This window comes from Ascidiella aspersa, chromosome 3, assembly GCF_963924565.1.
Source record: "Ascidiella aspersa chromosome 3, kaAscAspe10.2, whole genome shotgun sequence".
Lineage (NCBI taxonomy): Eukaryota > Metazoa > Chordata > Ascidiacea > Phlebobranchia > Ascidiidae > Ascidiella > Ascidiella aspersa.
In genome coordinates, this window is record NC_139449.1 from 18,773,052 (window position 1) to 18,788,246 (window position 15,195).

The following is a 15,195-nucleotide window of genomic DNA, read 5'->3' on the forward strand; positions in this document are numbered from 1 at the left end:
GCCGAATCCTTTGTAGTTTATTTGGTGCTTGTCTACAATCCTTCCCTTTTTTTAATTAGTACATGAAAAAAAAAGTTGCAAGATAGAACAATAAATTTTAATGAAAAAAGTTGCAAGATACTCAAATGTTAAATCGCACCCTAACCCAAACAATATACCAAGATTAAATAACTATTTAAACAAGTGGTAGGTTGTTTATTTAAACTTCACATATTTAATGTTTTTATCGAAAGATCGTTGCCAGTTGACACATCTACAATACTTTTGCAACATTGAACTGGCCTGATGGAATCACATTAATCTTTGTATTATGTACATTTATCTTTACATGTTTAAAGTAAACACATTTAGTAATATGTATTAATAGTTGAGATATATTCAAATATGTTGTATTTACTAATTATTATCTGTTATATTGTGGCGCATTTATTTTTATGCATACTTTAACTTCAGAAACATTAATTGAAATACATTTACTTGCAAACTAAATACAGGCTACTTCGTGGTAGTATAAAAGCCCATACCGTAGTAGATATCATTTTGACCGTTTTTAATATCTTTCTATTCTTTTTCAACATCTACTTTCATACGATTGTTCCCGGCATTACATACTAGTCATTTACTAAACTGTACATGAAAAGCCACACCCAAGTTCACCGATCTGTACCGTTTCTAGCAGGGCTCATTACCCCTGCAGTCTGGAGCATTGTTTAGACTTTAGAGTGAATCGTCTCAATACTACCGCAGCCTGTATTTTGACCATGTGTTGCGCACCGCCTACCTATTCATTTTACGCAACTGGCGTATATTACGACTAAACAATCCCTCCAGCTAAGTTTTGCGAAACGCGCCAAGTTTGTTTGTTGTTTCTCTACACTGACACCTAACGGTCGTAGACCAGTCCGACAAAAAATGAACGAATGTATCCGGGAAGTTTTTATTCAACGAGCTTTGTTACCGACAAAACGCAGCAGCTACATATAGCAGTTAAAAGAAATGTAAGACGAAAGCAGCAATCGCTGTAAACAGCAAGTAAATAATTGGAAAATTCATATTAAATTGTTCACAACAGAATAACGCTACCTACTCATTAAATCGTCTAAAAATCATTAAATTACGTAAAAATATTACTGTACACATATAGATCTGTGAAGAAAGCTAAAATAAAGTTAATACAAAATAATATTAAGGTTAAAAAACATTTTTATTATTATTAAACACAACGAACTAACATAAACTCAAACGTACTGTAACTAAAATATGCAATATTATACTGTACAAAAAGCCCGTGCATCAAAAAATAAAACAACGATATCAACCATCATATATTATTCCGGCTAGCAGCAAAATCATTTGATATGATTGCGAGACATTTTACCCTATTCCACCCTTTGTTGAAAAAAATTCGATATAGTCAAATTTAAATTTGGACGTTGAAATTTTGCCTCCATACTAACTGATGTTCAAACATTGAGTTGGGCCAAATTTATTTTGACGATTCCGTGGTCCGGGTGCCGTCAGTTGGTTCTACGTTGTTTCTGGCGGCTTTGACTAAAAGTTCAACGATCGCCGGTAACTCGGTTAGCTTGAGCTTCACGTAGTCGGGAAGACGAGCTGACTGGCCGAATCTGTAGAAAACAAAGATTGAGATTGTCCAACTCTTCAAGATTAAAGCTAATAGTACCAAACTTGGGACATGCAAATATTTACAACCTATAATAGTGGTCCAACGAGGGAAGACATACACAGAATAGTGAGTATGACAATTAGACGCTTTTCAATCATAAGCTCGACTCGCAAATTTGTAATTATTTTGTCAGATACTTTACTTGAAGTTGCATGAAAAAATGCATATCTCTGCGCCAAATCTGACGTCAAAAGTCGATCGCTTACGTTTCGCGGCGTCCATCCGCTGCCGCGTAGACCACTGTGGTGGCCGACGACTCGACGAGGATCTGCGACTGGTCGAAGTAAATCACCCAGATGTTGCCGTTTGCCAGGTGCGCCGCCCTCCCCACCCCCGCGATCTGCACCGACTTGCTCACCTGAGACTCGCTCGCCAGAGGCACGAAGCGGGAAGCTTGGGAGTCTGCGAAACACGAACAAAAAGCCGACCGTTAACGCTTGCAAATACTTAAGCACTCAACTGCGCGGTATTATACTTGTTTTAAAGATATTGTACGCATCATTTCTGCATTTAGCGCGACATACAGAGCTGGGTTTTAAAAAACGCGCTTCCGACAAACTTAGACTTGAGAATATAAAAAATAAGAGAACACAGAGTTCGAAGTATTTATGTTTTTAAAGGTAAACCAAGGCTACGCGGAATTAAAGACAGGAGCCGTAAGAAAAATATGCAAGACCCAAAATACACACATATATATTATATTATATTACGACTTACCCGCGGCGAGCGTAAATTTAATGAACTATTAAATTATTCTTTTCAATGCAACAACAAACTTTCCTAGGCTTAGACAACGGAATGCTATCGAAGAGTCAATTTATTTCTAATTATTGAATTACCTGCGCCTTTTCTACTAGCGCTCACAACGCTTCTGGTTCGGCTCATTGCAGTGGCACTAGAGCGAAAAGAAAGCACAGAATCAGTGAAGCGTATCGGCGGTATTGTACTGGGGGAAGCTGTGGCGGCAATGGACGGCGAGGGAAGACTCTCGGGCGTCCGCGGTGAAAGACCACTCTGTGAATGAGTAGCGGTCCGAGTTGGCGTCTTATGGCCGTCGGTAGATGGCGTCGGTGGTTTGGATGTTGAGGTTGACGATTTGGTGGTTTTCGAGTTTGACGAAGATGCGGCGTTTGACGATGGTACGCCTACTGGCCTCCTGGAAAAAGCAAACGACGGTAAACGTTGGCGTTTAAACGATTAATACTTATTGCATATTAGCTTGCTCGCATGTGGTTTGCTAACAACGGACCTCCAGCTTTAAACCTGTCCTGGAAATAAAACCTATGGTGAAAGTACAGCGAACTGTCGATTTATGTATGTGTACACCAAGGGTCTCAAACACGCGGCTCGCAACATTTTGTGCGGCCCGTGTAGAAATTTTGGATTTCCAAGTATTTAACAATATTTAAGTGCCACATATCTTTTTTTATCAGATTTGAAAGTTAAAATTCACTCTAAAATTGCTTCAAAAAACTGAAACTATACTCACCAAACTTCACCGTCATATCACTTTCAAACGCTACCATTTATGCGGTAAAAGATCTACTACTACGTCACATTGCCTATTCAACTCTGTACAGTTGTCACAATAACGCTGGAAAGTGCGTCAGTCAGGTGTTAGTGTAATTGGTCATCTCATAATGTATAAATTAATTGTCGAGTTGTAGGCTTTGATTGTTCTAGCCTAGTATTGAAATAAATTTCTATAGCTTAAAAAGCTAAATTACACTTGTATTTTGCTTCAAAAATGAGAAAAATCACAGACGAAAGAAATGTTTTTCTAAATAAGTGGGAGGAGTTATATTTTGTCACCGCGGTCAGAGGTACTAGTTATTGCCTTATTTGCCGGCAGAAGATCGCTGTTATGAAGAAGACAAGGGTTTGCACTTCGAAACAATGCACCGCGATAAATAATATGCTTACCAGGGCAAAGTAAAAAAATAAAAAGTTAAACCAGCATTTTGCAAACAAAGAATTTTCTTTGCCAATATTAGGCAGTCCACATCTGCAAGCAACTCTAAGATTTGTTTCTGCTGACAATTTGAAGCCTAATATCGAGATCCTTGTCCTTGAAAAACGCTGCAAGTAAACTAGCCAGAACAATTAACTATAGCCTAAAATCAGCCTACATGTGTTTATATTTTATTGTGTTCTTATTTATTGTGAATTGCGGCCCTTGGGCATTTGACACGTCCTCATTTGGCCCTCAGAGCAATTTGAGTTTGAGACCCTTGGTTTACACCGAGACGTTAACAAATGCAGTTCGGACTCGTTCATATAAGTAAGGTGTAAAAATTTAACCATGCCGTGAAAAAATATTTGTTATTCGTATTTCCACATTTTCATCATAACGCAAAAATGTGGTTTTGTAACTTCACTTCAAACTGAAGGTCGTTCAAATATCAAACGTCACCTAAAAACGGGAAGAATTAATGCTGCAAATTGAAGCAGTGAGTGACGATTAATGTTTTGGCTGGGATGATTTACTAAAATAGTGAACAACGCAAGGTTCCATATATTTTAACAACAGTCAAACAAAATAGTAAAAAACAATTCATTTCAAAATCGAAACACAACAAATACTGACCTGGACACGGAGAGCGGAAAATACGACGCAGAACCTGGACAGCTCTCTTCGAGCGCGGACATGGTCGATTCGATGTCCAGGGCGCGCTGTCGGGTCTCTAAGGCATGGCTCAGCATTGCCTGGGCCGACTTGGACAGCCCGGCCACATGCTCACTTTTGGCCGGATTGCTTACAGACAATTGGTCGAGTTTTGCGTCCAAAGTTGTCAGTTTGCCATCCACGTCGATAACCCGGGTCTTACCCTTGGTCTGGTGGATCTTTCCGCCTTTATTAAAATTAAAAATATATATCATCACGGTGAGATTTGCGTATAATACGGGCCTGCGGAACCATCGGTGATGAATAAACCTTGATGGATATTGTATATTGTACAGATCTTACAGATCTTACAGAATTAATGTGTTATTATGAAATTAGGTAGCAAAATTAATCAAATGTCATTGTTGACCTTTCGCCAAAAGTGACCGTGCCATATTTAGTATAAACTATAACGCATAGTTATCCACAAAGCCTAAAAAAATCGGTAAAAGTTGTGTTAATACCACCTCCCCTTTAAAAGATATACAAAATTTTACCGAAGTTACAATGCAATAGTACTGCGCTCAAGTAACGCTTCTTAAAAAGTTAAAAAAGTCTAAAAGTTGGGTTGAAATGCGGAACTCCAATGCCTAGTACCCTTTCTGAATTCTATTTCTGAACCTACCCTGGTAGAAGCAAACTTCGAGGTCTGCGTCGGGATCGTTTTCCATCAACATGCATTTCGCTCTGCTCGTAAACAAGGTCACCTTGGGAGTCTTCGATCGCACGAGATCAACAAACCTGGTGAGTAAGGTTTGATGTTTACATGGCGACTAACAAAATCCCCCGATGGATGGATAGTTCACATTGCCAGTTAGGTTGTTCATTATACCTAGTACAACTGGTAAGAATTTTTTTTTGTTAAAAACAAAAAATCCAAATATAATCGGTTTAATTGTCAATACCAATCGGCACCAAAAACATTCCTCTCACCTCGCCAGGTATTTAAACTTGTTGCAGTACTTCTCCGGCATGTTGTTGGTGGAGAGGGTGGGGATGCCGGGGTGCGGGTCAGCGGGCTTGGGTTTCAAAGGGCACCCAGAGCCACCCTCAGCATTAACGGGGGAATAAATCTAAATAGATAACCATTATATATCTAAAAGCATATACGGAGGGATATATCTAACAGCACGAACGATGGATTTTCTTAAAACGTTTACCACAAAGATACAAAAAAATGTTATTGCATAGCTTACCTGAATGGATTTTCCATTGTCAGAAACCCGCAGAACTTCGCTAACAAGATCTTTGCCGGTTTTGCTGGAGACGATTTCCAAGCAAACTTCACCATTTTCAAGAATGCTCACCTAATGAGAAGCACAACAATATATACATTAAAAAATACGCAACAATACATCTTAAACAGAATATCCAATAAAAATCAAATAACATAGCTACCATCGAGTTCTTTGCCTTTTGCCTTATGGGGCGCAAGCGGGTGGAGTTGATGGTAGGTAGTGAGCGGGACTTGCTGGTGTTTGGCGCACTTTTGTGGTGGTTTGAAGAGGAGGGTTGGTGGTGGCTTCGGTCGCTGTTCGACTTGGGCGGTTTGTGTCGTGGCTGCTGCTGATCGGGGAGGGGCTTTAGGAGAAAACACGGAAACGTTAAGAAAAACACAAATGCGTATCAAGGCATGTATACCTGCGTTTATTCTTTGCTTACAATCTGTTCGATATATATAGCCTACCTACCAAAAATTTGCAACAATTTTTAACGTCAATCATATTTGAGAATGTGATTCAGCGAAATTCGATTGATTCAAGTTCAAAATACACTTTCACGCGAATTGTAGCGTGGAAACCCTGTATTCATTTTTTTTAAACGCAAATTCAATTTTAAACGTGACAGAAGCCCTTATGTAAAGGTGCTCCACAAAACATCGTATCTTCTTTACAAACAAAGCAATGTTTATTGTCACGGCAAATAATAATTAAAAAAGTAATTAATTTTACGCACCTGTAAAACGTTGCTACGAGTACGCGACAATTCTCGTGCGTTTTCCTTGGCTTGACCGCCGTTCACGAAATTTTCCTCTTGCTTGCGTCCGGAAAAATATTCTCTTCTGCCGCTATCCTTGCTCCTCACTTGTCGGTTGAAGTTTCTCTCGCCGAGTGGAGGCCTCGTGCTATAACCAGAACTTGATTTGGAAGAAGATGGCGGCTTTTGTTCGGACAAGTGGGAGTGGGACCTATGCGTGCTCTTCACTCTCGGGTCTTCATTCTCGTTTCCGTACTTACGCGACGCGGGTCGCCCTCGCCCGGATTCGCTTGGGTTCTGGTGGGCGTCCTCGTAGTAGGTGCTGGAGCGGCTGGACGCGTCGGTTGGAGGACCTCCGCCGGAGTAGTTGCTGTTGGCAACTGACTTGCCGTCCCTTGAGGCGTGACGACGCGACGAGGCGGATCTGGAGAGGCGGCGGTTGGAGGTGCGCTTGTCATGGCCGGCTTCACACTGCGAGAGGTTCTGCATGGACGACGAGCGGTTAATTGAGTGCTTGTCAGCGCCGGAATGCTCCATTGACTCGCCGCCGTAGTGAAGGCGCGACTGCGAGCCGCAAAAGTCGCGCACGGGGGGGGAAGGCGGATGACGTGGTCTACTGCTGTTGTTGTAGCCGCTAGATGACGAGCGATAGAAGCCGGGTTCGTACTTGGCCTGGTAGGGTTGAAAGCTGCCTCCGGGCGGGTAAAATGGGTCGTCGGGCAACATTCGAGACGCGTCCGGGAAGTTACTGTACTGTGAATTCTCGTAGCCGGTCGAGTCGTCGGAGGCGTAGTGACGCCGGTAGCTTCCTGTTGAGTTGGTGTCCATAGAACGCTGCGAGTGACCAGCCTGTCGATAGCTGCCTGAATAGTCGCGATCACTTCGATCGTTGCGGCCACCTCCCCAGGTGTCGAATCTGCTCTTAAACATCGGCTTTGAAGGAAGTGGGCCGATGTCGGAAGAGTCGGGCCTGTTCCGAGTGGTGCAGTCGCTACTTTCGTCATATCTTGTTCCTTCAGCGTCTTCAGAAGCGCCCTGGTAACGCTGGCGCCACATGGGCGGACGGTTTCCAGGCATGTCGTGAACCCGCGATGCCACGGGCGCGTTTTCGACCGAATTTGATCGCACGTAGTCGTTGCAATCGCGATTTTCTTCCGACCTAGGATCCTTGTGATGCCGCTTCGGTCTTGGCTCGTGGCTCATGGAACCTGGAAGTTTGCCAGACACGCCCTCCATGTAGGAACCCTCCACCTCGGCACCGGAATCCTGAACCGAGTCGAGGCGCCCAAGCGGAAGCGCCACCAGGGGTCGTGTGCGGGGCGGCAGTCGAGATTTGCTCGCCTCGACGTTGGAGCTATTTGATTTGGTGTGCTGGTGAGTTGCGGGCTGAGTGTGCATCGTGCCCTGTCTGCTGCTGTAGTTGTTGGTCGAGTTGGTGGTCATCGTTGCGTTACCGCTGTCAACCGACGCTTCGCGGCCGCGTCTTGTCGAAGGTTTCTGTACAAAGGGCGAAGTATGTGTTAAGACAGGCTTTTTTGTGTTGTACATCGTTCAGTTCGCGAAACTTTCTTCATCGTTTCGTCGTGGTTACAAGATTTAGATATCTCTTACTTTATTGCAATCAATATAAACAGCTATTAAACAAAAATCAAAGTAAGAGAAGCACGGCGCCTGTAAGCATTGTATTTATCTATATTTAGCAGTTAAATGCTTAAGGTCACCTAGTACAACTTGTCTATTGATATTCTACTTTCCCTTCCCAATTTTGTGCGTTAGGAACTCACCTTGAGTTTAGTTATATGTAAATACAACAGAATGACGTTTCTACTTACACTAATGTTATTCCAACAAAATTGTTTTCTATAATCGAATTAAGATATATTAATAACTTCAGCAAACTAGTAAAGATTTCAGTATTGAATAAAATTTTCAGTAAGAAATCACAGCAAAATATTATGGGGGCTAACCATGAACCGGTGGTCGAGGACAGCAGATAGTGTTATCCTGCTCTCTGGGCTCTTCTGCAGCATTCTGTCAATTAAGTCCCTTGCGTCCGGCGACACATGATCAGGGGTTAAGTAATTTCCAAGCACCACTTTGTTCAGGGTGCTCTTTACTGCGTCAGTCTAGGTAAATAGCAAAGGCATGTTCATAGCAAAGGCATGTTCAACGTTTGAAACTACTGGATTTTAAAAACTCACTGGCCTTCGTGAATTAAAGAATGGCTGTGCTTTAGACTCCCAAAAAAGGACAAGCAGAAAGTTAAACTTTTATACAACAAAACACGTTTTCAAACAAATCGATGCATTTATACGAGCCAAGACCTATCAAATTTAATTAAAAATGTGGTTTGTCCAACGGCATTTTTGGTTTTAAACTTAATCCATTGTAAACAATTAAACGTAATTCTTGGTCAAATTTTAATTCATATTCAGGTTTTCAAGAATTTACTAATTCTAGTCCTTAAATTTTCACACACCTCTCTGTTTGCTGTGTTGTTTGTCCGAACGTGATATTATTATTATAAGAAGACTTCTTGCGTTTCGGGTTCTCATAAATTATCGGAAGAAGTTTTTGTAATTATTGAAAACACAACAAAATACAGGCTCAAGACAAAAAGAAGGACATTTTTTATAAATAAGGTTTTTCTAAGACGTTGCCCTTTAAAATAAGGACAAAGCTTACAAATAAGGACGGTATGGCAACCCTGCATATATTTATAACTGTTTTATTTTGATAAAACTTACGTCGAACGGCGGAGTTCCAACCAGAAATGTGTAAAGCATACAACCCAGCGACCAAACATCGGACTCCAGCCCATGTGCACTTCTAGTTGCGATTTCCCTACGTAAACGAACAGGATATATTCTTAAACTGTCAGTATTTAACAAATTAATATTTGTTATTTATTTCCAATGTAAACTTGAACAAAAGAATCTGGTAACAAAGTTATCTTCAACATTTTTTAGAGCACTATCTTCAACTAAACTTCAGCAGAAGAAATGTATTTCTTCTAATTTCTAAAAATGATCACAAACGCAGCAACAGTAATGTTCCATTCTAAACTTTGGTTTTCCACAGTTAAATCGAAAAACGTGCTATGCGAAGCTGACAAGAAACTGCATTTCTTCGCAGTATATTAACTGAGATAAACTGTTAATAATATACTGTTTGAACTAAAAAAAGCAGAGATGTTGTTACAACGCCACAGAGCTCATCCTAACCACTAAAACAATACGGCAATACCGCGCAAAATTGAACTGTTCAACAAACATCACACAGACATATGTTTCGTCGAATAATCGGACAGGGGTGTTTTGGGATGTCTAATAGAATGAATGATTCAAAAAATGCATTTCCATGACAACAATTACCCTAAACAATAGCTTAAACGTCCGCTAAATAGGTGTTGTAACTGTAACGGGTAAATCAAAGGAACAAGACAATTAGCACGAGTTAAGCTGGTCTGAACATGTTCGAATTTCGCGCCACGTACACTCCGTACAGCTTCCTATCGTGTTACGCGCTGTAGTATTTTCACAACCATGCGTTCTTATTAGGCTTGGGCTTCAGGTACGACACAAACGCCATAACACACATGTCTCACGGAAGGACTGTGGGAAACGTTCACACAATGTCGTTACAAGTGGTCGATTTAAATATTAAAACCAGCTCGAAAAAGACTTACATAGACCAGTATAAAGACAAATAACAAAACACCTAAGAATATGGCAAGTAAGGGAAAGCAAATGTTTTTGTAAAGGACATGGTTTAACGGAAACCATTTTTAAGCACAAAATATAAGAACACTTGAAACACGTATTTATACCTAACTATATAAGTTAGCACGTTGTTTGCTACAAATGGCCACACCATGTGAAATGTAACCAGGGTGTTTAAAGCTTAACCTTAAAAAATATATGGGATAATCGATGCGGATTTAACGGCACTTCCAGGATACTTAACGGTTTGGAGAAGCGCAAACAACGCGACTGTGTCAATACTTTATCACTACATAAATTAAAGGCGCATGTGCTATCAGAGTCGGATATTTGTGCCTCTGCTGTGTCGTTATTTGTTAACGAATTAGAAAAACAAACAGTTCAAGCAAAAATAATTACTACGTCATATCTGGAGGCCTTGCAGTTAAATAACCGATGAAGGTATGACGACATTCCATACATCGTATCAACGGGCGAACAACGTCGAGAGTGACGGTTTAAAGGTAAACATTGGCCGATTTAGACACTCTTTTTCCGTATTTGCACAGTGTTTAACCCACCTCTGGAACACGTTTTGAAGAATGGCATTGCAAATATATGTGTAACCGCGCCCACAGCTTAAGTCTTTAACAGCAAGACAGAAGAGTGATTTCAAGAGGTCATAACGTTTCAACCCCGTACTTCACAAGCGTGGTCGTTTTATGTCACGCTTGTCAAAATTTAGTTTCATGATCGACTTCTAGTATGTAAGACTAACATAGGCAACACAATTTGCGGTTAAAGGCATTTTTATAAATGATTTTGAAATTGTATGAAATGATTAACAACGACTGGGTTGCTCCAACTAACTGAGATATGGTATACTATAGCAATGGTGCAGTGTAAATATAATCGTGCAAACCAACCCACATATTTTAGTCGAATATATTTAGACGGTATCTTAATATGATATTTAATTTCATCTTAACTGATCCAAAATTTAATTTAGGTCTTGAATTCGCTTCAGCGAGCCGGACAAACGGTCACAAACCGCTCAGTTGTGGATGCGCACAAAAACTACAAACTGTACATTGTGCTCGAGTGTTATCTGTCTAACACCGCTAATTTATCACCGGGTGCAACAGAATGCGCAAAAACAGAGATATTGTGCCCACAAGCATGCTTATATCAACACGGACGAAACCGTTAGTGTTCTCACAACGAACGGTGAATCCACTAAACCGTCAGTGGCCGGACGCTGTTGTTGGCGGAGCGCAGGTCGTCGCCGCGGCAGGTCTGGGCCCACAGCGCGAGCCATCAATTGTCCAAGGGAGATTGGCCGCGATCCAAACCCAACAGCGAACAAAGGCGACGTAATGTGACCGGGCAGAGCTCGTCTCCTGATAAATGGCGCACTACATCGCCTCTATGCCTCACGCAAATACGCTTCGCTACAGGGACTGGGCGTAAGGCGAAAATCGCGATAAATCTGGAAGGGCGAGTGCGCTTTTTGGGCAAGCACAGCCTGGCCCAGGGCATGTCCACATGTGGCATTTAATGTTCCAACGGCGCCAAGATTTGGCGGGTACTGCCGGCGACACGTGCTGCCTGTTTAAATCTACAACTCTGTCAACAACTTTTCACGTTTCTGGCAAAATGTTGCCCGTTTGCAAAATGGCACATGCTTTATTACAATTAAACTTTACTTTCTTTCGCATACATTGCACAATAATTGAAGTAAATGAGTCTGTTCTGAAGCACACTGTTTTATGAAGGCAACCAGAGTATTTCAGTGAATTAAAGCTCTATCATCTACGTTTCTGCCTGTGACTAATAAAATCAACTAGGCTTTGCGGCCAACGGTCAAATGTTTGTTGACATAAAACCATAATTATTCATTGACGGTTCCTTAACTTCGTTTACTTAAGCATATACCTTCGGATATTGTACATGTATAATTTTGTTGAAATCTTATGATATCCACATTTTTTTCATAAGCACACAGATATTCGTTTCAGCCATAATAATAACTATTAACTTTGTTAAATAAATTCTGTGCTAGTGTTAAATACACAAGTATTTTACAACAAACAAGCCATCTATACAACTAGCTTACACATTAACTAATACTATTTGACGTATTTTAGTTTTAAACCATACAAAGAATTCAAGGCAATAAAGTGCACTTTAAATTACTATTTAAACAAATTACTACTTACGGTGATATAAAGTTTGGCGTTCCACACATAGTGAAGTGCTTGTCTGTGGGAAGAGCCAACTGTGTGGCAAGACCAAAGTCAGCAATTTTGATGTGAAAGGAATCATCCAGCAGCATGTTAGCCAAGGTGAGGTCCCTGTGTAGTATTCCATGTGCATGGAGATAAAGCATACCATCAACTATCTGGCCAAGAAATTCCCGAACTGAAAATAACAAATAAAAAGTGAGTTACTGATAAGATCAAAAATGTAATAACAAAAATATATCTTTAATATTTAGACATATCTCCTAGCTACACAAAAGAGTTGCCTGTCTCTCACTAGAATACAGGAAAGCTATCTTAAATTTTACTTTATTAAATGTAAGATATTTACACTGAACAAAAGGCAACCTGCATTTACCTTGATCCTCAGAAAGTACATTTCCTTGGTTCTTTAGATAACGATTGAGCTCTCCTTTTAAACACAACTCCAAAACAAGATAAACATAATCAGAGTCCTCAAAACAATGATAAAGCTCTAAAACAGAGGGGTGTTTCAACTGTGCATGAATTTCAACCTCACTTCGGACCCTGGAAACCATTCCAGATTTACGCATGCACCGTTTGTCTATCATCTTAATTGCCACCTGGCAACCTGAAAGTTTGCATTTTGCTCGGTACACACATGCAAAGGCACCTCTCCCAATTGGGTTGAGCACTTCATACTCTGAAATATTATTTCCGAACTGTGGCATGACCTTCAATAGTCTACAAAGAACAGCAAATCGATGGGGTACAGCAGAAACCGCATCCAGCAAGTTGTTAACAACAGGAAAGTTTTGCTCTGAAATAAATATATATATAAATAAATTGACTGGAAAATATTTTACCTTAATGTGTTATTCAAACTAAAACAATCACAAAAAAGTGTTAAGAGCAACGATAATAAAATGTATGTAGATAATTATGATAAACAAAATCATTTAGATGTAACAAAGAAATATGCAACTCTCAAATAAAGGTTCTGTGTTCAAAAAATAAGCTTTAAGTATTGAATGAATTCCATACTTGTTTTAAGAACTTTTAGCTTTACTTACCTAGCTTTAAAACATAATCACACAAAGCTCTTCCAACATTACTTATCCACATATCAAAAACAATCCTAACATTATGGAAATATAGACCTTGCACATAAAATATCATCATAGAAGGGACAAATAAATGTAGTATTTAATATGTTTTTGTTCAAAAGATCAGTATTCTAAAGGCCAAGATATTATTCTGATCCATTTTTTTTTTTTTTTTTGAAATTCATTTTTTGTTTTGTGGTAGAAAATATACTATATACTGTATTAACTGTTTAGAGGGTAAATATCATAAGTCAACAGTATACAAGATTTTAAAAGAATTTTTTTCTATGCATTTAAATCTGCAGTTCAAAATGTTGGTTTGCACAAAACTGATACCCACATATATCACTTGGCAATTTATTAATTTGATCACAAATACTTAAAACTATCATTTTTTCCATATTGTCAATTTTACGTAAAATGATTACACTGAAAGTGTGTTAGTCTGCATTCTGTGTTCTGTTAAAGAGGCACAGTCGAAGATTTTTAAGAAGTTTGTGTGAACACCAGACTTAAAACCTACACACCTTAATCTTTCTGCCTTGATAGCATAACACCGCTATGGTGTGCAACTGTACATAAACTTGATTTCACCTAAAACTTCTGCGCTTCACACCTAAGAAACCAGTCTGTATTTTCTGGCACTTTACTCTGAAATTTGGGTGTACAAGGCAAAATTTTGAGGTGTGCAGGTTGCAATTATTTTTTTGCAAACCTGAGGTTTCGGAATGCTACTACAATTTAAACAAAATTTAGGTGGGTAATATACAAATTCAGGTGTGGACACAAATTGCTTTAATAAACTATTTTTGGTGGGCATTTGACACTGCAGACTGGGCAAGATATTCCAAAAAACTGCCATAAGATGTACTGGCCGCTTTACGGTGCACAGTAAGGAGATTATATAACTGTCCTAAACAATACAAATTGCAGCAAACTATTATAATTTAGCCATTGCCAGTCTCAATAGGTATCAGCTATATATTTGAACAAAATTCAGTTTACTTTCCTACAATAAATGTTTTAATAATTAAAATCTAAAAATTATATCAAAACCTTTCTTTACATTTACATAAAATTATACTAATTTAATTTATTTCCAATATTTAAGCTCTTAATTATAAATCAATATCTTCTATTTTATTCTTCAAGTTATTAATTCACATATGAGTCCTTTAATTGTAAATAAAAAAACATTAAACCAGACTCAAACTAAAATTGCTGACTATAATTAAAGCTTACCCACACAATGACTTAAATGTACTGACCTCAAGAAGGCTACGACATGTTCTTCTCCATTGTTGAAGAATTCGTTGACGACGTCTTCCAGTTGCAGGTCCAGGCTTGTTGACAGATTTGCTGGTTCGACCCTGTCAAGTAAGGCCGATTCTTCGCGTACGTAATTGTACGTAGTTATGTAAACATTAATTCTAAATATTCATTTACGACCATATAATACATGCAAAGAAATCTTTGTTTGTTAATAAATCCGTATACAGCTGTCAACCGATATGCATGACTTGTGGGAACAATCCTTAAAATACAATGAGACGGACCTGTAATGTGAAACCTGATACCTCAGGATCTCGTAATACATTTATAAAACAGGGTATTTGCTTGTTTAAGATGGCTATAGAATGGTGTGATTAATAATGTATTATAGTGTGAGTGTAGTAAAATTTAAAAAGAAGAATTTCGAAACGATATGAAGGACAAGATTCAACATAATTTGAAATCCGAGCGAACTTAATATTTGTTACTGACACATCGATTCAGGTTTAATTGTTTGACTTATGTTTTTCCGTTCGTTTTTAAGCACATAAAGAACACTTGTACG

General features: G+C 39.3%; 1 protein-coding gene across 1 annotated transcript; it reads right to left on the reverse strand.

The window, feature by feature from the left end:
• Positions 1-973: 973 nt before the first annotated feature.
• On the reverse strand, positions 974-13,406 carry LOC146160565 (serine/threonine-protein kinase PLK4-like). The gene is made up of 14 exons (XM_083383385.1): positions 13,326-13,406; positions 12,650-13,072; positions 12,250-12,451; positions 9,077-9,173; positions 8,297-8,455; positions 6,309-7,826; positions 5,751-5,933; positions 5,549-5,659; positions 5,286-5,425; positions 4,978-5,093; positions 4,275-4,539; positions 2,527-2,843; positions 1,894-2,089; positions 974-1,628 (listed from the first exon to the last, which is right to left on the reverse strand). The coding sequence occupies exons 1-14, from the start codon at positions 13,375-13,377 to the stop codon at positions 1,487-1,489; spliced, it is 3,921 nt and encodes a 1,306-aa protein (XP_083239511.1). The 5' UTR covers positions 13,378-13,406; the 3' UTR covers positions 974-1,486.
• Between the last annotated feature and the right edge of the window lie 1,789 nt (positions 13,407-15,195).